At 36.2% G+C, this 26,978-nt stretch overlaps 2 protein-coding genes across 6 annotated transcripts in view; both read right to left on the bottom strand.

Annotated features, from left to right (window-relative positions):
• Nucleotides 1-2,613: 2,613 nt before the first annotated feature.
• LOC587119 (band 3 anion transport protein) overlaps nucleotides 2,614-26,978 on the bottom strand; it is a 48,896-nt gene continuing 24,531 nt past the window's right edge. For 3 of the 5 annotated variants that reach the window (XM_030975020.1, XM_030975022.1, XM_030975021.1), the window contains exons 9-24: nucleotides 26,706-26,841; nucleotides 24,967-25,050; nucleotides 23,118-23,202; nucleotides 22,291-22,692; nucleotides 17,223-17,436; nucleotides 14,617-14,823; nucleotides 14,047-14,195; nucleotides 13,458-13,652; nucleotides 11,980-12,163; nucleotides 11,072-11,214; nucleotides 10,470-10,559; nucleotides 9,095-9,261; nucleotides 8,327-8,580; nucleotides 7,559-7,728; nucleotides 6,479-6,649; nucleotides 2,614-6,083 (exon numbers count right to left, since the gene is read on the bottom strand). In XM_030975020.1, coding sequence (XP_030830880.1) covers nucleotides 6,012-6,083; nucleotides 6,479-6,649; nucleotides 7,559-7,728; nucleotides 8,327-8,580; nucleotides 9,095-9,261; nucleotides 10,470-10,559; nucleotides 11,072-11,214; nucleotides 11,980-12,163; nucleotides 13,458-13,652; nucleotides 14,047-14,195; nucleotides 14,617-14,823; nucleotides 17,223-17,436; nucleotides 22,291-22,692; nucleotides 23,118-23,202; nucleotides 24,967-25,050; nucleotides 26,706-26,841 — 2,723 coding nt within the window. In that variant the 3' untranslated portion in view covers nucleotides 2,614-6,011. Of the gene's footprint in view, nucleotides 6,084-6,478; nucleotides 6,650-7,428; nucleotides 7,433-7,558; nucleotides 7,729-8,326; nucleotides 8,581-9,094; nucleotides 9,262-10,469; nucleotides 10,560-11,071; nucleotides 11,215-11,979; nucleotides 12,164-13,457; nucleotides 13,653-14,046; nucleotides 14,196-14,616; nucleotides 14,824-17,222; nucleotides 17,437-22,290; nucleotides 22,693-23,117; nucleotides 23,203-24,966; nucleotides 25,051-26,705; nucleotides 26,842-26,978 lie in introns of all 5 variants that reach the window. The other 2 variants (XM_030975023.1, XM_030975024.1) reach the window with 2 other exon arrangements.
• Nucleotides 17,523-22,058, bottom strand: LOC115920065. The gene is made up of 2 exons (XM_030975025.1): nucleotides 21,025-22,058; nucleotides 17,523-20,359 (listed from the first exon to the last, which is right to left on the bottom strand). The coding sequence occupies exons 1-2, from the start codon at nucleotides 21,353-21,355 to the stop codon at nucleotides 18,204-18,206; spliced, it is 2,487 nt and encodes an 828-aa protein (XP_030830885.1). The 5' UTR covers nucleotides 21,356-22,058; the 3' UTR covers nucleotides 17,523-18,203.

The following is a 26,978-nucleotide window of genomic DNA, read 5'->3' on the forward strand; positions in this document are numbered from 1 at the left end:
AATTATGTAAACATACTCCCAGGAAGAAAAATGTAGAAAAAAATTGTTTGGTAACTGTCAAACTACCATTTCTTTTTTGCTCTTTTATATACCTGGGTGAAGAGAAGCAATCTAGATAGAATGCCTTACTAAGGGAAACAGTTTTTCATTCTATTTTTGCTCTTTTATACACCTAGGTGAAGAGAAGCAATCCACATAGAATGCCTTACTAAGGGAAACAGTTTTTCATTCTAGTTTTGCTCTTTTAAACACCTGGGTGAAGAGAAGCAACCTAGATAGAATGCCTTACTAAGGGAAACAGTTTTTCATTCTATTTTTGCTCTTTTATACACCTAGGTGAAGAGAAGCAACCTAGATAGAATGCCTTACTAAGGGAAACAGTTTTTCATTCTATTTTTGCTCTTTTATACACCTAGGTGAAGAGAAGCAATCTAGTTAGAATGCCTAAGGGAAACAGTTTTTTCATTCTATTTTTGCTCTTTTATACACCTAGGTGAAGAGAAGCAACCTAGATAGAATGCCTTACTAAGGGAAACAGTTTTTCATTATATTTTTGCTCTTTTATACACCTAGGTGAAGAGAAGCAATCTAGTTAGAATGCCTAAGGGAAACAGTTTTTCATTCTATTTTTGCTCTTTTATACACCTAGTTGAAGAGAAGCAATCTAGATAGAATGCCTTACTTAGGGAAACAGTTTTTCATTCTAGTTTTGCTCTTTTATACACCTAGTTGAAGAGAAGCAACCTAGATAGAATGCCTTACTAAGGGAAACAGTTTTTCATTCTAGTTTTGCTCTTTTATACACCTAGTTGAAGAGAAGCAATCTAGATAGAATGCCTTACTTAGGGAAACAGTTTTTCATTCTATTTTTGCTCTTTTATACACCTAGTTGAAGAGAAGCAACCTAGATAGAATGCCTTACTAAGGGAAACAGTTTTTCATTATATTTTTGCTCTTTTATACACCTAGGTGAAGAGAAGCAATCTAGTTAGAATGCCTAAGGGAAACAGTTTTTCATTCTATTTTTGCTCTTTTATACACCTAGTTGAAGAGAAGCAATCTAGATAGAATGCCTTACTTAGGGAAACAGTTTTTCATTCTAGTTTTGCTCTTTTATACACCTAGTTGAAGAGAAGCAACCTAGATAGAATGCCTTACTAAGGGAAACAGTTTTTCATTCTAGTTTTGCTCTTTTATACACCTAGGTGAAGAGAAGCAACCTAGATAGAATGCCTTACTAAGGGAAACAGTTTTTTCATTCTATTTTTGCTCTTTTATACACCTAGGTGAAGAGAAGCAACCTAGATAGAATGCCTTACTAAGGGAAACAGTTTTTCATTATATTTTTGCTCTTTTATACACCTGGGTGAAGAGAAGCAATCTAGTTAGAATGCCTAAGGGAAACAGTTTTTTCATTCTATTTTTGCTCTTTTATACACCTAGTTGAAGAGAAGCAATCTAGATAGAATGCCTTACTAAGGGAAACAGTTTTTCATTCTATTTTTGCTCTTTTATACACCTAGTTGAAGAGAAGCAACCTAGATAGAATGCCTTACTAAGGGAAACAGTTTTTCATTATATTTTTGCTCTTTTATACACCTAGGTGAAGAGAAGCAATCTAGTTAGAATGCCTAAGGGAAACAGTTTTTTCATTCTATTTTTGCTCTTTTATACACCTAGTTGAAGAGAAGCAATCTAGATAGAATGCCTTACTTAGGGAAACAGTTTTTCATTATATTTTTGCTCTTTTATACACCTAGGTGAAGAGAAGCAATCTAGTTAGAATGCCTAAGGGAAACAGTTTTTTCATTCTATTTTTGCTCTTTTATACACATAGGTGAAGAGAAGCAACCTAGATAGAATGCCTTACTAAGGGAAACAGTTTTTCATTATATTTTTGCTCTTTTATACACCTAGTTGAAGAGAAGCAATCTAGATAGAATGCCTTACTTAGGGAAACAGTTTTTCATTCTAGTTTTGCTCTTTTATACACCTAGGTGAAGAGAAGCAATCTAGATAGAATGCCTTACTAAGGGAAACAGTTTTTTCATTCTATTTTTGCTCTTTTATACACCTAGGTGAAGAGAAGCAACCTAGATAGAATGCCTTACTAAGGGAAACAGTTTTTCATTCTATTTTTGCTCTTTTATACACCTAGGTGAAGAGAAGCAATCTAGATAGAATGCCTTACTAAGGGAAACAGTTTTTCATTCTATTTTTGCTCTTTTATACACCTAGGTGAAGAGAAGCAATCTAGATAGAATGCCTTACTAAGGGAAACAGTTTTTCATTCTAGTTTTGCTCTTTTATACAGCTGGGTGAAGAGAAGCAATCTAGATAGAATGCCTTACTAAGGGAAACAGTTTTTCATTCTATGTTTGCTCTTTTATACACCTAGGTGAAGAGAAGCAATCTAGCTAGAATGCCTTACTAAGGGAAACAGTTTTTTCATTATATTTGATGCAAGAATACATGCAGTATAAGGCAAGCCTCTGAGTAATGTAAAATACCACAATAACTCATAAATTACAAAATTATTTTCATCACTATTTCAGGACCATTTGCAACTCTCATTTTAACACTAAATATTAAAAATAACACAGACACTTTTTTTTAATTTTTTTCCATTTCTTTTAATAATCTTGTGCAACAAAAAAATAGCACAGACAAACACTATATTGCGAACAAGTGAATATGAAATTTTCCAAACCCATGCAATTAACTCCAATTAAGCAACATCAATTTGTAAAAAAAAATCATACATTACTTGCATCAATACATAAAACATGGTATACAATATGTCCGTGAATATACTAACATACAAAAATAGCATCTATGCAGTCTCATAAAAAAAAAGAAAAAAAAAGAAAGAGAGATAGAAAGAACCCACACATAATATTAACAAATATATAGAGCAAATGTGCCTTTTTTTCATCTTAAAAGATTATCACAAAATTCATATGATAAAGTTTTTTTTACTGTAGAATAAAAACTGCAAAATTGATTTTGATTTTTTTTCCTTTCTTTAAACCTTTGAACTATTTTACAATTTTGTGCAATATGCAGGAATATACAGTATTTTTCTTTGCAGACACAAAATATTTCGCTCCCCATAACATGGACTGCCGAACAAGATAATTGATATTTTCTACATATATACAAGTATTACATAACAAAATAAATTTGATTGATAAAGTACAAAAATGCAAACTTTGGCACCATTAAAATAAAGCTTCCTCCAGCCATGTAAATAATGCTCCCTCCAGCCATTTCTTTTTTCATTCATCACACACAAGCCATAAAATGTCATATTTTTAAAATCTTTTTTTCTCCATACATGTAACCTCAAGCTGCACAATTCTTAACGTCTTGCATACAAAATTGTTAAACAAATTTCTTTTTCCGTCATGTATAATCATATAATCAACCATCTTTGCTAAAAGTGAAGAATGAGATACAGTCAAACCTGTCCATTAAGGTCACCCAAGGGAAACAGAAAAAGTGGCCACTATAGACAGGTTTGACTGTAATTTAACGCTTCTCATGCTTATAGACATGTGAATCACACAATATACATATACAAAATCAGCAAATGTCACAATGCAAACAATGAGCACAATTTTTGTTTGTATACCTACACAAGGATACATGTTGAAATAAAGGCTTTCCATACAAGTACAAGGTTTAGTAGATATCATTTAGTAGCGCCAAAAGAAACGTGTTTCATCAAACAAAGAAAGCAGTACAAAATTACCATAATGTTCCATTTATAAAAGGAGTACCAAAGTAATTAAAGCAATATATAGAAACATCAAGAAAATACTAATATTTAAATTTCAGTAGATAATGATATTCAAAGGTATGTGTTTCAGTTCTGTTTGTGTAATTTGTTTGTATCTCCACTTACAAATTACAGCCTTATTTCAGTGAAAACCATAACAAATATTAGAAAAAAGATTGATAAAAAATGTAGTTTGTCAGTTAATGGAATGAAAATCTCTATCACCAAATTACTATTTAAATCTCATAACAATCTTCAATTATTTCAAAACAAGAATATAATCATTTCATTTGTCAAAAACTAAATGGCTATTTAAGGTCAATGGTCTTGATGAAAATAGTAAAATAATCTGAGAGATAACTTTGTCAAATAGGATTATATTTAGGTTCAGTAAAGCTTCAGAGAATTACTAGGAGGGTATAAAAATAATATGGATTTATATAAACAAATTAAATATATTTTCTTTAATGAAAGCACCATTTATATAATATTTCACAGAGACTTTGAGTTATTGGAAGCCTGTACAAAATATGTGAAAACTCTCACAGCTACACAGAAAATGACAACTCAAAGACACAATCACAAACAGAATTATCTTTATAAATACGCCAAAGCTTCACACCTATTTTTCAGTTTTCTCCACAAAATGCTTCAAAAACATCATTTCAGCGAGGAGAAAGCGATGCAATAATTGTCTCACAAAGTACAGTTTGGTGTCATTTTCAGTCAAAAGAGTGATGATTTTTACATCATTAAAGTCAAACTTACATTCTTTCAATTATCACTGACTGGGGAAAACGAAGAGAAAATAGTGATAAAGTTGGTATTACAGAAAGACAACTCAAAGAAAGAGTGTTTTTTTTAATCAAATCATTTTTTTTAGAAAGAAGTACTCTTTAATAATAGGCAAAATAGTTTTTTAATCACTTTTATAATATTAACACTATGGAAAGATAAATAACACATCTTTTAATTATATTTTACACTACTTTTTAATATATTTTTTTACAAAGCCTCTGTTGGAGCCTAAGTGCTCTTTCAATTTCAAAATTCATTTGCATAGTACTGAAGGCAGAGTAGAAAAAAAGTACTTGATAAAAATGCAATGCAATGACGTTAACAATTAAATTTTGTCCCATAGAACTGTACAATGCAGTCATGAAATAATAACATATATATAAATGCAATCCTAGCCAGATAGTTGGATTAATCCTCATGAGTTTGTGCGAGAATACATGAACGCTGAAAGGCATCTATCATTTCACTATAAATGCATTTCAACGTGAAGGTCTTTCTGATAATGAGCTATTAATTAACAAATCGTCAGTTGAGAGCCAGAAGGGTGTTTAGTCAATGATACGAGTTAACATCCTTCTGGCTCTGAGCCGATGGTCTGTAGATATCATGTAGGGTAAGAGCATGGGGGTTTAACCTACTTGTCCTTTCGTCGGAACTACTCGGTGCCTACCAAGGTGCAAACTTAACTGTGGGTACACTGTCAGACAGAAACAACTCTTCATACTGTACATATTGACTGTTCAGAGCCAGAAGGGCATTAACTCATAAACACAGAGTAAACACCCATTTGGCTCTACGTTGACAATATCATACTTTATCAAGACAATTAATATTTGAATAATGTGAAGTGCTGCACAGATACCGTTACCCAACAGTGATACAATGATTTTCAAACCCTGTTATTACAATGGTAAATGATACATATTTCTGCACAATTCTTTTGCACCCTAAGAAATAATTCTCTGCAAATTTTTGTGTATTTTGGGGTACATCCATTTATCATGAACGGTAATGCTAGCAACATACTACATACTACATATAGTTTGCAATATGCTACTTGATATACAGGTTTAGGAATCAAATTACATTTTGTGGTGTTTTGGGGGGCTAGACGTCAAACAATACACACTTTTCATGCAAGAGGTTGGAAGGCAGTTAGAAGCAATAAACTTCAATAATAGAATAGTAGCTCAACACAAGGCTCAAACAAAGTTGATATCTAATTATGTTACAAAGGGCCAATATGACCTTTTAACCTTACATGACCTTTGAACCTTTCATGACGATTGATATACAACTATGATATTGAAGAATTAGTTCGGTGGGGAATCAGAGAAGACATTTCGGGTTGAAAGTGCGTTTTTTATTGGCAGCAAGATTTCAACACAACACTCTCCCTTGGAGACAGAAAGCAGCGGATGACCTTTGACCTCTACTGAGGCATGTGGACAGTTTGATACTCATCGTCTTCATCCTCATTAGCATCCACCTCATCACTGTCAAGCTGTTGGTGAGAAAAAAAAGAAGAAAACAAATAAGTATTATTAGATCTTCAATCAAAAATACATCATGCACTTACATGTATATTACATCCCATCCCATCTTAATCAGACCAGGAAAGTGACATCCTGTAGCTAGACATTAATCTACATTTGCCAGTTTTCACCCGGGAGAAGTAAATTGGTACCCTGTAGAAAGAAAGTCCTTGAATGCTCCAGTGGCTATCAGGTTGGCTAGCTCTAGCACTAGCTTTCTTAAATGCCATTATTACCTAATCTTATGCTCACTAGAAGCCCATCGAGACAGAGGTAGTTGATACGAGCTCAACAAGAACTGATTATCATTATTTATTATTGTACTTGAATACCGGTAGTAGAAAACAGAATAGTTAGAACATACCGCGTCTAACTCCTGCTTGGTAAAGATCCTCTTGAGTTGACTCCTGATCGGTACGAGGAGGATGAGGAAGAAAGAGAATGCCAGGGCGGCCGGAGTGAGTTTGATGATCCACAGGATAGCAAGGCAGCCTAGCTGGATGATGGTGAAGATGTGCATCCTCCATGTACGCACCTGGATAGAGAGAGTGGGATGGAATTAGAGTTGCTTGGATGGATGGGAGTTGAAGGTGGGGTTTGAAATGAATTGCTTGATGATGCACTTATCTACATTGATTTGTTTATCCGATGATGTGCCTCAAAGGGGACTTACAGAATTAACACTATTAACAACTGATGGACTTTGTCTAAGTATGTTCAGATATCAACACAGATTAGATAGAACATTAAGAAGACATTAAATCATTCTTCACGTTTTAATGTGAATTTTGCTAATTTGAATGGATAACACAATAAGTAGTAAACTTTTATTCCATTTTAACACCAAGTCTCCTTCCTTCTGAATAAATAATATTTACGACAACTAATTTAATCACTGCTTAAATGTACACAAGGAACCTGCCCTGAAACCATTAAAAATCCCAATCTTTCTCTTTCTATCCATCTGCCCCCTCCCATCCTTGCCTAACCACTTCCCCTCCTTTCAAATAAAATGAAAGTCTAATTGACACATGCATCATGGTCAATTTAAATTGCTAACTTCTACCAAGCACCAACAAAACCTTAGCCTTCTCTCTAACCCTGTAACATTTACTATATAAAGCCTGGATCAAATGTTGGATCACCGACAAAACTCTGGGATGACTACATACCTCCCTGACATAGCATGTTGAATCGCTAACTTCTACCAAGCACCAACAAAACCTTAGCCTTCTCTCTAACCCTGTAACATTTACTATATAAAGCCTGGATCAAATGTTGGATCACCGACAAAACTCTGGGATGACTACATACCTCCCTGACATAGCGTGTTGAATCGCTAACTTCGACCAAGCACCAAATATAACCTTATCTAATCTCTGACCCGGTAACATTTACAAAATAAAGCCTGGATCACTGTCAAAACTCTGTGCTGGGTACATACCTCCCTGACATAGCGTGTATCAGGATGATGTTTGACGGGCATGAAGAGGAGACTAGCTCTCTCTACCATCTGGATACCATTGAGTGAGGTCACACCCATGTAGAGGAACACACCAAAGAGAACGGCTAGAGGCACCTGCCGGAGGAGGGGGGAGATGGCGATGGACGCACCTGTGGGGTATCAAACAAGAAATATTGCAATTCAAGTACTTAAAGGTATTAAAGACCAGTAGTGGTAAAATTGCAGTTCAAGGGTTTTGGGTGCAAAATATCCATTCAATATTGTTTCAATATCGCCTTCAGAGGTTTAGATGACCATACTTCAACCTAAATTTTCAAAAAAGCAGAAATATGCCCAAATGTTCAATGTTGCAGTGCATTCGATATGATAGTTTACCAAATATATCAATTAGTAGGCGGTTTCCAGCAAAATTGTTATCACGTTTTAGTCAAAACATATTCTTTCGCATGATTGGTAATAAGAGCTTACATTTCATTTTTTGAAAGGGGGCGTTTCCAAAACTGATCTTTACCTTTAAACAATCTTCATCAAGGTGTTCTAAGAGTAACACATATGATATGAATATCAAGGACTACTGCCTCGATTAGGTTTGACATTTCCTAAACTGCCATTCAGATTTGTCAAATTAAATCTTGAATTCACCAACTATTCTGCTTATTCCGTTCCCGACACAAATATCTTTGCCACTACATTTCACCGAACTTCCCAACATATTCTTTCAATCTTACAACTCGACAGCAAGCTTACCTATAACAATATGGATGAGAAGTGCAGTGACCCTCTGCTCGATGATCTTCATGAGCTTTGGCTTCTCTCCCGGAGCGTGGGACTTGCTGAAGACGGACAGGGCCCCGACGTGGGTGACGGACCGGACGGTGGCGGCCCAGACCAGGGGCAATCCTAAGAGACCGTTCATGACAGCCATGCAACCAATGATGAACGTGTCGAGATGGAAGCCGGATCCCTTCTTCATCTTGTTATCCTTCTTGTTTATAATCAGTCTGCAGAGAAAGAAAATACATGTATGAGAATGTCAATATCGTTCACCTGTATGAGAATCATTGATATTGAATAATCATTGAGTGTGGTCAAAGTAAAATGTTTAACTACACCATATATCAAAGTTAATATATTTTGTCAATATATTTTATCACCTGACAAAGTGTAGCAGTGGCACACGAAACGTCGTGATCTTTTAGATGTCTTGTTGACCATACATTGCAAGACAAACGAATGTCACTAGTGATATTATTTTCAAATACTATATCCGCAATGAGTAATATATTTAGCATTACACCATATATACTTGTCACATATATTCTGAAGAAAGTATGTCATTTTATATGCAACAACAAATTAGAATGTAACTATTGTGTGATTCATTTTGTATAAAACAAAATGATTGAATCACAACATGAAATGGATGCAATTCCCTTACTTTCCTGCGATGAAAACCCCTCTCATTAGCTAAATACATCTATGAAAGTTAAGTAAAAAAAGACCTGGACAACATACCCGGTGATGAGTGTCTCCATGTACATGAGAATGAAGGCCAGTAGGGCAGGGATAGCTGCAGCAAACATGAGACCGATACCAAGAGGTTTGTTGATACCAAGAGGGTTTACAAACCAACCACGCTTGCACACATCGGAGGGCTTCAGACCATCGGGGACATCCAGTTTCTGCAGGAGAAAACCATAACATATGCAAAAGGGTGAAATTAAATTGTAAGCTCATTAAAGGTAATACAAAGTTTTGGGAAATTTTGAAAATTGGGTGGATAGTGAATCTTTACAATTTTGATATATATTTGGATGTCCCTGTGGATGTATTATAAGCACTAAAAAAATTAATCCCGAAAACACTTCTGTTTTTGAGAACAATTGAATATAAATATTTACTGGTGCTCCCAGTAAATTTTGATAAATTTCAAATAGCGCCTACGGCCGTACAATGGTAGCTGCGACCATGAAAATCTCAGAATATGTATTTGTGATATATAACTTCCAAACGGGAATAGCTAATCGGTTGATTTTAGTCAAGAAACATTGTTTCATAGCTAAATTGATATCTTGACCTTGAGAGGGAGCTATACAACATAAAGAGTTTATTATCTATAATTTCATAACTTTAGACTCGAATTCAACCGGGACAACGATCAATGAATATCGTAGGAATATATGTTAATTTGTTAATATGTTAATTTGAACCAAATTCATGACCCCATACCAAAACTTTGTAATACCTTTAAAGGTAAAGACCAGTTTTGGAAACACCCCCCCCCCCCCCCCTGTCAAAAAATGAAATGGAAGCTCTTATTACGAATCATGTGAAAGAAAATGTTTTGACTAATACGTGATACAAATTTTGTCGAGAAACCGCCTACTAATTGATATATTTGGTAAATTATTGTATCTATTTGGACCTGATAGATATCGCGCACCTGTCGCACACTTGTCACGAAGTCCCAAATACATCTATCTGTGTACAGTGCTTGTAACTTTACCAAGACTGGGCCAAATTTCTAATCGTTTTGATGATTCCAGATCGTTTCTTTCACAATGCAATCGCATGACCATAACTGGTCTTTATCTTTAAATTTGATCTCAAACACAGAAAATGCAAATTTACATCCTTTAGTTTTCAATGGGCAAGTGGAAATGATGTTTCCACAATTCATACTTTCATCTGATTTATCAAAACATTGATTGTGGTATCCAAATAAAATCTAGATACTCAAGACGCCCCAACATTTTACATGGCAGATGGGCCATGGAATTGTTGTGCTATCCAGAAACTCTTGTAAAATATTTTAGTATTCCCCCAAAAGAATTGTTGCACCATGTCAACTGGCTATAGCTTAGAAGGTGAAATTGTCTGTTTTGTTTACCTGTGTGTATGTAGCCTTGATTAAGAAGTCCACACTCACAAAGACAAGGATAGAGATAGGGATTCCAAAGTCTCCAATCATCTTCCTTGCCTGAAATAAAATACAAGAAAGAAAGAAAAACATTTAGTACATTAGGTTTTGTAGTCAGAAATTCATAAATGAACAAGAGCAAAAATACAAATACAGCAAAAGAGGCAGTAGTCATATTGATAATAACAATAATACCAGGATAAATTCATATCATCAGTTACGCTGCCAATATACTCTAATGAGATAAGATAAATACGCCTTTTAACAGCTTACGTAGAGAAGTTATATCATTTTATATATATATATCATCATATTATTATAAGAAGTCATTTAAATAATTATACCAGAAACAGAATTAACAGAAGTGGAGTGATGATATTAAATTTATATTTTCTTTTAAACAAAAAACGAGGCAGTCTTGTTCTTCATATCTAAAACACAAGTCCTTTCTTACAGCAGTAAAAGAAAGAAAATGAGAACAAGAGGAGAACAAGAGGAGAAAGAGGGGAAGACAAGACTCGGATGAAGCAGAGGAAGAGTGAAACAGTACGATGAAAACTCTGAATACTTACACTCCTTCCGAGGAAACGTCCTTGTCGGAATTTGCGAAGGAAGTAAGCCAAGAAGAAAGTGCCGAGTGTAAGAATGGTTGACAAGAGAGCAGTGTTTGGTTGGCCATCTACCACCACCTTAGCTGAAGAACAGACACCCATACCTACAAAGAAAATAAAAATTGAAACACATTCAATGTCCTGTAATAATCCCTTGTAATAGCAAAAAACAATCCGTTCCAGAAACTAATAAGTATTCATTAATATTTGGGATTACGTTGCTGAAGTTTCCATACTATATCAAACTTGTTAACCGGTACAATATATTTATTATTATATCAAATGTTATCAATATATTATTCAAATACATTTTTATTTTATATTTGTATTTTCTAAAGTTTACTTACACTTTTTTATATATTCATATATTCTATAGAGGTACAGGTGCCAGGTTGGCCAGCTTTGAAATTAATTAAGATATTGTAAGGAGTACAATATCAAGGGGTACTAGAAAGCTCTTACAAATACAAAGTTACGATTGGTCCAAATCTCATCACATGATATCAATTGCGAGGATCGTAATCAGCATATTTCACTCCCAGACATTTTTTGATGTTGTATTGACCAACCGGTCAATTTTTGCATCAAACCACATCCAGGCAACCCTGCGCTTTGTGAAAATATAAGCCCTTTTGAAAATATAACTCCCTTCCGCAGTCAACAAAACTGTTATACAGTCAAACCTGTCTACAGCAACCGCCCAAGGGAAACACAAAAAGTGGTCTTTGTAGACAGGTTCCTTTGGTACAGGTTTCAATGAGAAACCATTTTCGAGGGAAACAAAAAATTTGCTTGTTGTAGACAGGTGGTCACTAAAGCAGGTTTGACTGTATTACACACCCTACCAGTCAATATCAAGGAATTATTACCAGTCATGTTGCCGGTCATGTTGCCAGTCATGTTGTATGAAGGCGTGGCAAGATCATACACGACAGTTCCGTTCTCATCCGTGTATTCAGTGTAGGAGGTGGTCCAGAGCTCAGTGTAGTTCATGGGGTCATCGGTTCCAGGAACCACGCAGTAGTCTTCCAAGAGAGGATGCGTCTTGAAGGTCTGAAGACATCGGGGGAGGAGGGAAGGGGCAGGGGGATTCGTTATGACAGTAATGATATAATGTTCCACTTGAAATGTTCCACTATTAAATCATGGAATTACCCAGGTACTATTATTAAGGTGTCTTGCTTTTTTTGCTTGTTTAATGTTTTCAAGTTTTGAAGGCTCTGCGGGGGGGAGTTTCATAGAGCTGTTCGTAAAGTTACGCATGACTTTACAAACGACTCACATATGAAGTGCCAGATAGGATGCCCAAAAGTTTTTCCGATATTTCCAATAACCTCAATTAAGTTATGGCAAAAAATAAACTTTGCATTAAAAATGGTTGTAATAATAAGAATGTTAATCTACATCTGCACAGTTCAACTTTAGTTGATGCAGTTAATAATGATTGAGCATTCCATTTGGGTTTTATATACAAGTCGTTCGTAAAGTCATGCGTAACTTTACGAACAGCTTTATGAAACACCCCCCTGGTATTCTACTTTCTAAGGACTATGTCCAAGGACTGGTCTACACACCGTAGTCATCTGGTGAGCTTAATCACAACTTGCTTTACTATTTATACACAAACATTTATTGTATCTTCAATAGAATTGACTTTGTCTTCTTTTTGTTGCAAGCATGGGTAAGATGGAAAGACTTGGAAACAGAAAACCTTACAAATAGTCAAACTCTGTACTAAGGAAAACTGATAGCATTTACTTTCATGAAGCTGGCAGGTTTGTAAAACAGTGAGGGCAGTAACCTAATCATATTGAATGTTACAATCTTGGTACATTATGATATCATCACACATGCCCAGGATTGTGGGTGCTCCTGAAACGTGGTGAATGAGGAGTGATAGTGACTACACAAAGCATTATGTTAAAGGGATCCGGTAACTTTGTCTCAGATTCTGAAACAAAATCCTGGATTTAGCTCATGCTACAATGATAATTATAAACCTTTAGGTCAGTCAGGAACCCCATGACTTTTACAAGCCGATCGCCTGTCTGATTATCAAGATATTTATGATTGGAAATCGAAACCAAATTTTGTGTTTGCCAAACGTTTTTCACAACACTACAGTCTATTGGGGAAAACGAGTATGGTAAAACCGGTCACTCAAAGATTTTTACTTTTTTGAGGCACTTCTTGATCATTTTGAAGCACAATTTTTGTTAGTGCTTCAATATTACACCATATCACAGACACTGATAACATGTAGGGCCATGCATCTCAGATTTAACATTGTTAAACGATGCCTCCTTTTTTTGTGTGACTTCCTAAAAACATTGATCCACAAACTGACCTTGTAAAGCTTGTTGAATACTTCGTAGACAAAGATGAGTCCGATGAGGAACGCAAAGATCTCCTCTGTGAACCGTGTAAAGTACTGAACCAGAACGCTCCCTTCAAACGCCACCATGACGGTGATGATCACAAAGAGCCAGATACCGACCCAAACCCGGAACGGAAGGTACTCAATGTTGCGGTCGGTGCAGAACTGTTTGAGTGAAAAGAAGGAGAGATATAAAGAATAAGTTAATGGAATCATGGAGACTATCTATACTACAGTATACGGTAAGGTGACAGGTTTTTAAACTGTCGGCTTGCCATAGTTTGGGTGCCAGACTTCTCTGAGGGCAATCACTTTGCTAGCCCAACAACGCAAGTACATGTCAATAAGCTTGCTTAATAAACAAATTTCATATTTGGCTTTTCAAATTATTAACAAAGATAATTTCAACAACAACAACAAAATAACTAAAATATGATTATAGCAGTATGAACAAGCTCTTTAATTTGTAAAGTCTGTAGAAGACACACTATCACAGAACTAATATATTTTCTTATTCTTTGCAGGAATCCTGGTTATCTAATATCTATCTCTAACTCACCGAATACAGATTTTCTTCAAAGACAAGAATAGGACCGGTCACTCCAATGATGGTCAACGGTTGTCCTGAGAGCAGCGCAAAGATGCATCCATTGATCGCTGTGGCAACAATGGTCTCAGACACACCAATCCAGTTCTCAGTCTTATCAGCTAAGGGAAAGTAATAGAAAAGGGACATCAGTAAGTATGAGAAAAATGAAATCCTCTAATAAAGTTAAAACCAGAATCCAATTTGTACTGTAATGAGCCAGTCTTTCTTCATAAAATACAAAATATACATTTATTGCAAAACGATGCACAACTTTTTGTCTCACACTGAGTTACTGCAAGTTTGCCTCTATGTTCCCAGCAGAAGGTCACAAATTGATGTCGGACAACAGATAAGTATATGTACATTTTGAGTGCAATGCATTTCATGTTTTGTCCATTCTCTACATCGAAACAACTTCTATCAGTCAATACATCATCCACATTGCTCACAAGAGATACTTCAGTAATAATACATAGCTGTATAGCAATATGGCAAATGATGAGATCATGATTATAGGATGAGGTGAAAGCTGTTTCTCACCTAACAGACCGCCAAACGTGATGGCTGGAGAGAGAGCAGCAAAGAAGATGAAGAAGAAAGCAGCCACGCACTGGAAGTTGATTCCGTCCCTGATGTCGGACCAGTAGTGGGGGTAGCGACGTCGGACATCGTTGATCAGGCCTCCGAAGATCTTACCTGTCCTCTTGAGTGGATCAGGGAGATTTGAGTACGGTTGCTGCTTGGTAGCTGTTAAGGGAAACAAGAAGCAATTACAATTAGAGTTTGTTGCATTGGGTACATGTAAATCAGTATGTGGGACTAGTGATGTAAAGAAAGGAAATCTATGAGAGAGGCACAGAGAGTGAGAGAGAGAAAATGAGAGAGAAAGAGAGAGAGAGAGAAAGAGAGAGAGAGAGAGGGGGGGGGGGAGAAACTGAGAAGGGAGAAAGTGAGAAAGAGAGGGAGAAAAAGACAACACATACCACTAATATTAATTGGAAACCACAAGAGAGAGGGGGGGGGGGGATTCTAGAAAACTGAAAAAGGAAGATAAATTTTACTTATCAATAAATGTATTCAGATAATGCCTAAAAACTAATACAAAAAGTGCCATGCAAAATGTTGATTAACAGCCTCTAAAACATGTACACAGGGAAAAGCCAAAAAGGCAAGCCATAACATTTAGTTACTCTGGTAAGGCAAGAGAAAAGATGATTTATAAAAACAAATACATCCATATTCAATGTATAAAGTCACAAGTCCATAGCTCACAATGCCTATGGTACATCATTATATTTTACACATTTGAACCATTTGATGCCAGATCAGGGGATTTATGCAATACAAAACTAGATGGAATTTTGACTGCGCGCAGTCAAAAATGATGCCTCCGCCATAGAGCAATTTAAACAAGTTTGGAGTTTAAATCTCCAGTGGTTCTTGAGATATCATGATAACAATCTCAATGTATGGAATTTCTTAAGTTGACCTCTGTGACCCTTGACCTTTGACCTATGTGCTCCAAAATCTAATCAGATTGTCTTCCTATGGTGATACACACTATCATTAAGTTTGAAGTTTAAATCTCCAGTGGTTCTTGAGATATTATGATAACAATCTCAATGTATGGAATTTCATAAGTTGACCTCTGTGACCCTTGACCTTTGACCTACGTGCTCCAAAATCTAATCAGATCGTCTTCCTATGGTGAGATATTGTGATAACGGTCAAACGGGACGGACGTACGGACGGACAACCCGAAAACATGATGCCTCCGCCACCACCTTCGGCGGAGGCATAAAAAGTATGTTCAGCAGATTCATGATTTGAACGATTAACACTCCAAATGCAAAATCAGGCCTAATATATCTAGCGAGTCAACGCATCACAATTCAAAATGCAGATGTCAAATATATGTTAATAACATATAACTGCAGACTGGCAAGATCAACTAAAAAGCAAAGGATAACAGTCAAGGGTAAAAGGCAGGAGATCTAAACAGTTAAATAACAAATGCACACAACATGGAGCTTGAAATTGACACTGACCCAAAAGAAAACGTCTAGAAATTAATGAGGAAATACGGAAAGACCAAATTTACAAATAAAGCATTTTCGAAAAACAGAATGGATTAAATTAAAGGTAATACAAAGTTTTGGGAATTTTGAAAATTGGGTGGATAGTGAATCTTTACAATTTTGATATATTTGGATGCCCCTGTGGATGTATTATAAGTACTAAAAAAATTAGCCCCTAAAAAAATTCTGTTTTCGAGAAAAAGTTAATGTAAAAATTTACCAGTGCTCCCGGTAAATTTTGATAAATTTCAAATAGCGCCTATGGCCGTACAATGGTAGCTGCGACTATGAAAATCTCAGAATATGTAGTTGTGATATATAATTGCCAAACGGGAATAGCTAATCGGTTGATTTTAGTCAAGAAACATTGTTTCATAGCTAAATTAATATCTTGACCTTGAGAGGTAGCTATACAACATAAAGAGTTTATTATTTATAATTTCATAACTTTAGACTCGATTTCAACCGCGACAACAACGATCAATTAATATTGTGGGAACGCATATGCTACCAATATGTTAATTTGAACCAAATTCATGACCCCATACCAAAACTTTGTAATACCTTTAATATAAAAACATGTAAGAAAGAGAAAGAGAACTTACGTGTGTCTATACGTGGGCCTGTGTAAAGGCGCATTGAATAGAATTACAAAATAAAAAAACATTCTTTAAAAATCAGAGTCTGATAATAAATTAAATGATTGAAAATTAATATGAATCCTTCGTGTCTGCATCACTGATGACCATTGGTAAAGAAAGGAGTTAAAATATCAGGTTCCATGTGAATACACTTAAGAAAAGAAATGAAACAAAGGCCCGAAAAAAGATCAAAACAACCACACCAATCACAACAAAGGAGAGAGGTCAGGAACAGGTCAGATGGGAATCGAGCCCAGAATGTTAAACAGGACAGTTCTGTAAAAGTTTATGAACAGCAATTATAGAACTGTATCTTGTACCTGTTTTCGATGACAACATCGAAAACTGCACTGAAAATAAAGAGTTACTTTCATCTTTCGATTGATGACTTGTTACTTCTCTTTACAATAATCAAGAGAATACTTACAGATATCAACGACCGTCATGTCCCCATCAGCCTCCTCTGCTAGCGTTTCGGCCCTCATCTTCTTCATCTTCTCATGCTGCATGCGGAGTACCGGAAGGAGCAGTTCCCTGTCCCAGTCTCCCGGGGGTAGTACGATGGTGTGATCGATGAAGGTGTTCATGGCTGTCAGGAGATCCCTCATTGACTCTGCTTGGTACGCAGTCTCATGGAAGTGCTGCAAATATTTGATGTTTGTTTATATTAACAGTTCTTAGGTACTGGTACATGTATTCTATTATTTGTACAAGGGCTTGGACTTCATACAGGGTTCATACTCTTTCTCATAAATTTAATTCCATGACTTTCCATGACTTTTCTAGCCAGAATTCCATGACCTTTCCATGACTTTTACACATTTTTTTTACACGGTAGACTGAAAATTTGATCTCAAATCAAAGCGAAGCAAAGTGCATGTTTCAAGTCTACTAATAGAAAGGCAGCTTTTGTTATCTAGTTATTTCATCTGTTACAATTACATGTTATTTTTTCATCATATTCGATATGCACTGCTATATAATATTCTTACAATTACACATACATGTATTCATATCAACAATTGTCCATTTTTTAATGGCAATTTTCACTTCTAAAGAATACAAATTGCCTGTTCCTGGTTTCATGGACCACCATGATTCCTTCAATAGCTCTCCTTTGCATGTACAAGGTAACTACCCCCCCCCCCCCAAAAAAAAAAGAAAACAAAACAACACCAACACACAAACTCACACACATACCATCACCAATTTTGATTTCACCAACAAAACACAGTAGGCCTACTCACATCAGCTGATGAATTCTTGTTTCGCTAGCATTAAGCTGGTCAATAATTTCTGAATGAGTTTTTTCTTGAGACATCTTCATGTAGCTGTTTGAAAGAAATCCCTCTACACATTGCACCTGTCTGAATATTTGGTGGCATTGGTAACAAACTGTCCAAGTTCTTTAATAATTCTTAATGGCATTCAGCTGTTCATCAATCTGTTTCTGAATTACTTGTAACTGGGATGCCTTCTCCTTTGCTGTACGTCGGAGGCTGTTTGATTTGGAAATACAAGTCAATCTTCCTTGTGACTCTGCTTCCTCAGCATACTTGTCTGCTGAGGTGTGAAGACTTTTCACATCTGCTTGCAGTCTCATTTGTTTGGCCTTTAGTTCTTCCAAACCATCCATCAGTCCTTTTCTCTTTCCTTCTTTCTTTTCCTTTTCCTTTTTACGCCTCTGTTCATCGAGATAGATGTGGTATTTCTGCCTGCCTGCAGACGCAGCCAACATGATTGATTTGTCAATAGTCACATTCTTGATTCCTCCAACATACTTGATATGGTCATAAATGGCCCTCAATGATATCAGTGAGTGTCCCAGGAGATTGTCCTCTTCAACTTCGTTGTTGATTGAGAAACCTCTCTCAATGGAGGCTTGTCCATGGGACAAGACAAGCAACATGCGGACCAACTTTAAGAGGGTCGAATAGCGAGACTCGGACAGAAATTTGCACATTACAGAGTCCAATCTCTCTTTCTTTGGATCAAAGTCTCTCATCTCTGCACTTCTTGATGCCTCATCACATGCTTCTGAGTATTCTCTTAGGATATCGTCACATGAATCCTTAAGTCTGTGGGCATCACTAAGGGTGTTAAGCACCCTCTTCAGCTTTGCAGTGGAGTTTTCTTTGTCTTTTGCCATGTTCTTTGGACTCAAGCATCCTATATTTCTCACAAGTGCATACTTAAGCGGACATCGCTCAATGAGCTTCCGGGTCATTGCAGCAAGAAACTTCTTTGCTTGAGTGCGAAATTCCAGAACTTTCAGCTCACTGATGATATTTTTCGCCTTCAGATCTTTCAGCTTCTTCTCAGTGTAGAATCCAATGTCCAACTTGGCCAAGGGCAGCTGAATGGCCTCACTGCTAACATCTACCTGCATTATCTTGTAAGGAGAAGTAATGGTACTCCTGTCCAGCTTTAAAAATCGCTGCATAAGGGATGCAAGCATTCTAGTAAGGTCTTCAGCTAAAAAGGGCAGCATTGGTGCATCAGTCTGATAGTCTGTTAGGAAAGGATTGACCAGCTTTGCAACAGATATGAAGAAGTACAGTCTTGCTAAGAAATCAGTTATATGAGTACATTTTGAAACAGTTTCAAAGGACTTGTTCTTTGGGTGAGGGATTTTCTTCTCTTCTACTGCTTTAACATACGCACATACACTCTCCCAGATGCTGATTGCTCTCTCTGCAACAGGAAGGTTTTCCAGCCATCGGGTCTTGCAAAACTTAAGTGGCATGGTATGATCTCCAGTTATCTTCTGATAATCCTCTCTTCTGGCAGGGGAATCAGAAAACAGGTAATACAAGGATGATAGAAAGCTTTCCACCTCCCAGTCAGCAGCCTTGGCACCTGTCAGAAAAGCACCATTAACTATATGGAGCCCGCATGAGCCTATATTCAGTATGGATTTGGTCAGGTCAGCAGTGTACTCTCGCGTAAAGTCATCATACATCTTCCAATTAACGTTGGGACCATCCATTGATATTTGCAGTAATTTTTCCAAGCCAACTGTGTGCAGAACTTTATTCAGTTCTTCCTTGAGGTGAACAGCTGAACCATGTCCGATGAACACAGACGTCAAGTAGCGAGTGCAAACTTCATTGTGTTGCCATGTTCTTATGAGGAAGTCCATCTGCTTTTTCTGGAGCTTCTTGTTGAGGCTTTCATCAAACAGTATCACATAGTGGTTTGATTGTTTTATGTTGTCATAAAGGAGGTCTTGCACATATGGGCCCAAACCAAACACCGTCATATACCGACATTTTGTTTCTGACAACGTGAAACCCTTAGCAATAGCTGAGTCCGGAAACATTCTTTGAAAGAGCTCACTGTTGTGCTGGCAAGAATGAAATGATAAATGATCCTCCACCACTTTCAGACACCAGAGTATTTCAGCTTTTAAAGTTTCCTCTCTTGCAGCAACAGGAATGGGAGTTGTCACTTTAGAGGTTGATGGCGCACAAGTACTGGTTGTTGCATCTGTAGACGTGATAGATACTGATGAACTTTCTGCACCTTTTGCCTTGAAGAAGCTCTTGAGTGAGAGAGTAGAATCTAGGAGAAAAGAAAAAAATGTCTATTAAAATAAATAAAATATAAATATCATCATTTGGTAAGATTTAGGGCCGAGTCAAAACGTTTAACTGCCGTTCAAACGACCATTAAAAGCATAAACGTTTTCCTATTTTGACAACCGTTTGACAGTATGGGGAAGGAAAAAAAAAAAAAATTCACGGCAACTTTTGGCCAATTGATGTAAGTCACTAAGACAAGTGGACTAATTTTTGACTCATTCCTTAAAAACATATTTTAAAGAAATAGAAAGGAGGAAATACTTCTCAAGGCAAGCAAACTGTTGGACCCAATTGTAAGTACAAAATTTAGTTTTATGATTTTTGGGGTCAATTTTAAGGTAAATTATTATTATTTTTTTTTTCTGCAGTCCACATACAGTGCCCGGTACAACACTGGCGTGTGAGTGCGGAGCCCCCTGGGTTAGCGTTCGGGCTGTTGCATGCAGTAACCTAGCCGGCCCGGCCCGGGGCCGGGGACGCTCCCGAACGGGCTGGTCGCAGTAAGCAGTAACCAATGCCTGCGAGGTGACATCGCATCGCTAAATAATCTCAAATCTTTCATTTTTATATAATTATTATCAGTCATTATTTGGATTCATGCTCAATAAAGGATCGGTAAAATTCACATTAAAAATGCTCACTTACGACGTTGTTGCTGTTGGAGGTTTGCTGTGTGTTTTTCACTCTTCTTGTGGCTCTTGACGGCTGCTTCGCCCATATTACGGACACTGAATTTACACATACAAACAGCACATCTAGCAGTCCCCAGATCGGAACTTTCTTTCAAAATCCAGCCACGGTAATCCGGGTGTTCTAACCAAGCATCCTTAAAATGACAATTTCCAGGCATTTTGAATATCACTTCCACAAAATTTGTAATGGTGAAAATATCCACGTGACGAGTTCCAAGGTCTGTGAAAATAAACAACTCCGTTTCATGAAGAATCAACACATGCACAAAAGTTTCAAAACACATGCCGTCGCGTCGATATATAGATCGTCAACGAGCTAGCGCTGCCAATTTGCCTTGTTGACACGTCAGTATTGTTCCTTTTTTATTTAAATAATGAAAATTAAAAAACAAATATTACTAATTTACTTTTTCCTCATTTATTGGAGAAGTGTAAAAATTGTAGTAGTCTAAGTGGTCGCAATTTAATGCAAAGCCAAAGTGCAATCGAGGCATTACATTCGTTCTTGGAGTGTCACATGTCGCGTTGGCACCATCATCATATGCACACACACACTGCACACGTACACGTGCGCTAGCTTGCTGAACTGAGCTAGCGCTAGCGAGCTCGCTCGCAAGCTAGCCATGTGCGCACGATGTGGACCGTACCGCCATACACTGACCATACACACGTAGTTCGTATCGTACACGTACACACCCACGTACACAGCGCTTATCCATCGATCATAGTGAACACATTCACAAGTACAATCAGTCGGTATGTTACGAATGAAAGAAAATACGAGAAGAAAATGGTTGAAATATCTCCATTTATTCACTTGTATAGTGAGAAAATACTATAGTTGTCCATAATTTTGATATTCCATGACTTTCCATGACTTTCCAATGGAAAAAATAATTTTCCATGACTTTCAAGGCCTTAAAAGCAATAAAGTAAAATTCCATGACTTTCCAGGTTTTCCATGACCCGTACGAACCCTGTCATACATACACATGCGCATGCATGTTCTTCTCTTATCCTCATCTCTATACAGTTCCCTTAATAACTGTATCATCTTCGACTATCTCCAGCACTAATACTGTAACAGTAACAATCCTTTCAGATGATATTACTCAGTATTCATCAAGAGAAGAAAGGGCTGGAAGACTACATCAACTAACTTGTAACCGAAACAATACAAGTTTTGTACACTCATAACCAAAGCAAAAAATGGACTCACATCATTGGACATCAGGGTAGAGAAAGATCTTCCAAGTTCATGGTAGTTGATGTCCGAATGGGTCGGCACCAGCATCACAAAGAGGAACCTGACAGGGATGGGCACCTCAGAGAAATTATCCAGGATGGTTCCTTCTGCAAGGCGCACGAAGGAGACGGCCGGGGTCTCCAGGAAGTCCACCTCGCCCACCAGGGCAGAGGTTGCTTCAGCATCCTGGGGGATCTTGCGCATGATGCCTTCGATCTTCTTGTGGTCCAGCTTATGGGCAAGTTTCATCAGAGATGTTGAAGAGGGTGTGGTCTTGAAGGCACCAGACGATGCATTCTGGTTCTCGTTGGACAAGCCGTTGGTGTTGGCTTTGCCGTCTTTGTTGATCATCGGAATGCGTACCTCAGCTTCAGGCTAAATCGGAGGTAGGATAAAATCAGTCACAGGTTTAGGACATGACACAAAAATTCAACATTCTTTAAAAAAATTCTTCGAACATGAAATGTCACCAACATGATTTTGCCTAATAGCATTCATGTTGATCAAATATTTGACAACACAGACTACTGAACTGACTTTTCATACCTGAATCTTGTAAAGTTGGATCCCTCTGTACATTTTCAATATTCTTGTTACTTTCATGAAATGTTAAATGAAATACCCTTTTTCATCTGAATTTTGATCACCAAATCTAATCCTTACTATCTTGATATACCTTTCCAAATCCTCAATAAAGATATGTTTTCTTATATATTTTTTCGTTTACGCTGTTGCAAGCGCAGTATTCATTTCTTTAAGTTTGAACAAAGATTTCAGTTATCAAATATAGCTTTCATTACCTTTGTCTGACCGTGTCCTGTCAGACTGATCGATGACAGGTTCTTCAAGATGCCAGAGGGGTGGTGATGATGTTTCTCATTGTGTCTGTGAGTGGTAAAACAATATTATAGTCATAAGAACATACTCCAGTCTATGTACAGACACATTTCTCCCTTATGATATTCACGTTGCCCATATATTTAATACATGTATATGTATTAAATACAGCATTCTATTAAAACCTTACTAATCGGCCAAGGAGAAAACAAGGATTTTATATAGTGACACATATAAGAGGCAAAATAATGATGGTTGCTATCACATTGATGATGATAGGGCATATATGAATAATGAACTGTAATTTGGATCATTCATGGGTTTTAATCATTTTGATATTCAATGAATCATGTTCTACTTATATGTGAATAATTATTATCCAATTTTAGGAGAGAAAGACTGAAGAGCTGATGCCAGATCTTCAGTGAAGTTGCTTGTATAACGGGAAGCAAGTTTAGAGAAAAGCTTTATCTCTCTATCAATCCTTGTTCCTACAGTTGAAATACAATCTTGGGGTAAATTAGACTGATTGCCAACTAATTACACAATAACAATTGATGCCTAATGTTCATTTTTTTTTAATTAATGGCTGTAATAATGAAAAAGAGAATGAGTTACAAGTTAGTTGAATTGACATGGGCATATCATGATTAAAATCATTGTTATTATCAGTGACAGTTAAAGATAAATTCCAATTTTATTCATTCACTAGATATGAGGATAAGAATAAACACCAAATGTTTTTCCTGATAAATAATACATACAGTGTACATGAATTTGTGATAGGTGCATCAAGCTTGCATTTTCATACACAGTTATATGTACATCGTGAAGATAATGGAATGAAACAAAGAGAGAAAGGGGGAGAGACATACTGAAGCTTTTTTTTTATTGCTAAGCTCTAGCTAGTCATTAACCAGTACAAGTCACTGCAAATGTACAACCTTTTGGGTGTAAAAGAGTTTCAGCAACAACCTGAACAGTGAGATGTGGTTATATAACATCCTCAGTGCTCATTTAGTGACTGGTATATTCTGTCTTTGGCTTGAAGATTTTACCTGAATGTGCATGACAACAAATCTTCAGCACGTCTTCGTTCAACATCATGTTTCTTTCTTTAGTAACTCTTCAAATTAAATAAATGCATTCATAGCATGAAATTCAAGATACATGTATGGTTATTGTTAATATTGAATATCAGAAGCAAACGATGAATACAAATTAGTGATCTGCTCTGGAGAAGAGTCCCATCTGATTTATACAAATACCTCAGACGACACTACATTACTATGTGCTCTTTTGTTGTTGTTTATATTTACAAAATGATTTGGGATTCACAGTAATCATCCAAATACATCAAAACAGAGTGACACTGTTCCCCATGGACAGTCAAAGTTCTCTTATTTTTGTTCTCTTTTTTTGTTTAACACAATAATTTTATATTCATTATCAATACTCTTTTGTTTCTATAAAAGTTTTCTTTTTAAACCTGGACCATTCTCAACACATCCTTTCCATATTATAGCACAGAAAACACTCACTCTGTTCTAAACTTATTCAGATTCATTTTATCTTTTCAATTCATCATAATTATTTGTTATGATTTATTTGAGGGGTATCAGCAGTATCAATCTCAAATGTTAGAGAGGAAGGGAAGTTGTATAAAAAGTATCTCCCCCCCAGAGCAGAATACATGACAATAAATTAGTTATTAAAAAAACACAAAACAAAAGAAAACAAAACAGGCAAACACAAACCAGGAAAGAAGATACATATGATAAAAGGAGGATGAGATGTTTATCTTAAGAATACCTTTCACCCTTCTTGTCATCCATGGAACCCAGGGAAATGGTGGAGAAGTTTCGAAGAATACTGTTGCCGCCATCGTTCACGTGCCTAGATTTATAATGGAGGTATGATGGTGATGATGATGATGCTTAGTGATACATGTACCGTACATTGTATTTGGCAGTGAGATATAACGTATAGATTGGTATATATATATATATAAATATATAAAAATCTATACATATCTACTGAGAGTCCGAAATGACGTTCAGTTCTATCTTTGTATATGCATTCAGCTAAACGGCCGTCTAGTTCTCAATATATGATATATTTGAATATTCCCTTTGCAGATTTTTGCTATCGTGATGGAAGCTTTTATCATGGTGCCTAGGATGATAGTTTTTAATTTTTTTTTCATTAATCTCTTTTTATGAGGAAAAATAATTGTATAATGAATTTATGTTTTTTATGGAGGATATAACATGAATATATATTCATATTATTAAAATGCTTTTATAGTGAAGATGCTTTCATTAAGCTCTTTGTTTTATGGTAAATTCATGAGATGCCTGGGCATATAGCGTGATGAAAAAAAATGATACAGGGAATAACCTAAGCTTTTTGGTAATAATATAATTCATTGGAAACTTTTTGAAGCTGTTTGTAAGTGAAAAGAATATGGTTAGGGGTCATATTTTATGTCAGCCCTAAAGGACAATTCATGTACTCATTTGCGATTCAGTGATTCTTGTTTCATCAATCTAATGTTTGGAATAAATTTGTTTTTAATTTTATTATTCTATCACAACCCAATTAAAGGATTAAATTCCAGTAAATTACCTTCATGATATAAAACACATGTAGATAGCAAAACCACAATATAATATCAAATCACATCAAAAATAAAGATAAAATGTAAAAAGCATGCATATCCTCAACATAAGGATAAAACTTCATTATAATCAACACTTTTTTCTTTCAATTTTTCTTTTAACGAATAAAACGTCTCTAACATTTAAAGAAAACGAAAACACCATGCATGAAATACACACTCCAGATGCAATGTATGTAGTAAAAGGTGAATTTTTTGTTTCACACGCAACATAAAAACATAATTTTTACATTTTAATCAAAATTCATAGGCCTTTAATGAAGCAGTGCGTGGATCAATTTCAATGGATTTAAAGCACAAAACATAACTGCACTTCAATTTTGACGACATATACACCATAGCGGCACATTTTTTGGGGAAAGTGCTCGCATGTCACAAGCTCACACGTCACAGTCATTTTGGCACAAGCAGAGTGAGAGATATGCCAAAGAGAATGTAATGTTTATACCTGCATTATTTGAACGACTTACTGATCCATTATAACATTTCTGGTGGTTTAAAGTTTGTCTTAACAGAATAATATATACCAATGAAGGATTCCAATAATACCAATGGATAGGAAGAGTAACACGTACTTGTAATTATTTGGGGTATAGTATTGATGTAAAAGATAAGTGTATTACATTAGGATGAAAATGGGTCATAATTTGGGTTTCCCAATCCTTCAAAACCCATCAAACCATAAACTGTCACCCGTAGCAACCAAATGATGATGATTCATAGACCCGGGGCCCGTTTCAAAAAACTTTTTATTGATAACAAATGCTGAATTTCTATGACAAATTTGCTCTCAGCCAATCAGAAGCCTTGATTTCAGTAGCTTATAACAGTAGCTTGTAACTTGTTATTGATATCCAGGGTCCTGACTTACTTATGTTTGAGCAATAGCGCCCTCATAATGTCCGCTCGGTTCTCTTCTTTGATCTGATCGGCATTGATCATGCTGTCAACGATACGGTGGAAGATATTGGAGAGGTTGGTCTCCTCCAAATCAAACAAAGCGGTGGCTGTAATGAAACATAAGAGGATTCAGTCAGATTTGATCTCATAACCAGTTCCTATATTGATTGATTGAAAAGGTTTTTATTATGATTGCACTTCGCAACCAAATGGCTGAATTATGTACATACAAATGTGATTTGAA

The sequence above is a fragment of the Strongylocentrotus purpuratus genome, unplaced genomic scaffold (assembly GCF_000002235.5).
Source record: "Strongylocentrotus purpuratus isolate Spur 01 unplaced genomic scaffold, Spur_5.0 spur5_scaffold_7, whole genome shotgun sequence".
NCBI lineage: Eukaryota > Metazoa > Echinodermata > Echinoidea > Camarodonta > Strongylocentrotidae > Strongylocentrotus > Strongylocentrotus purpuratus.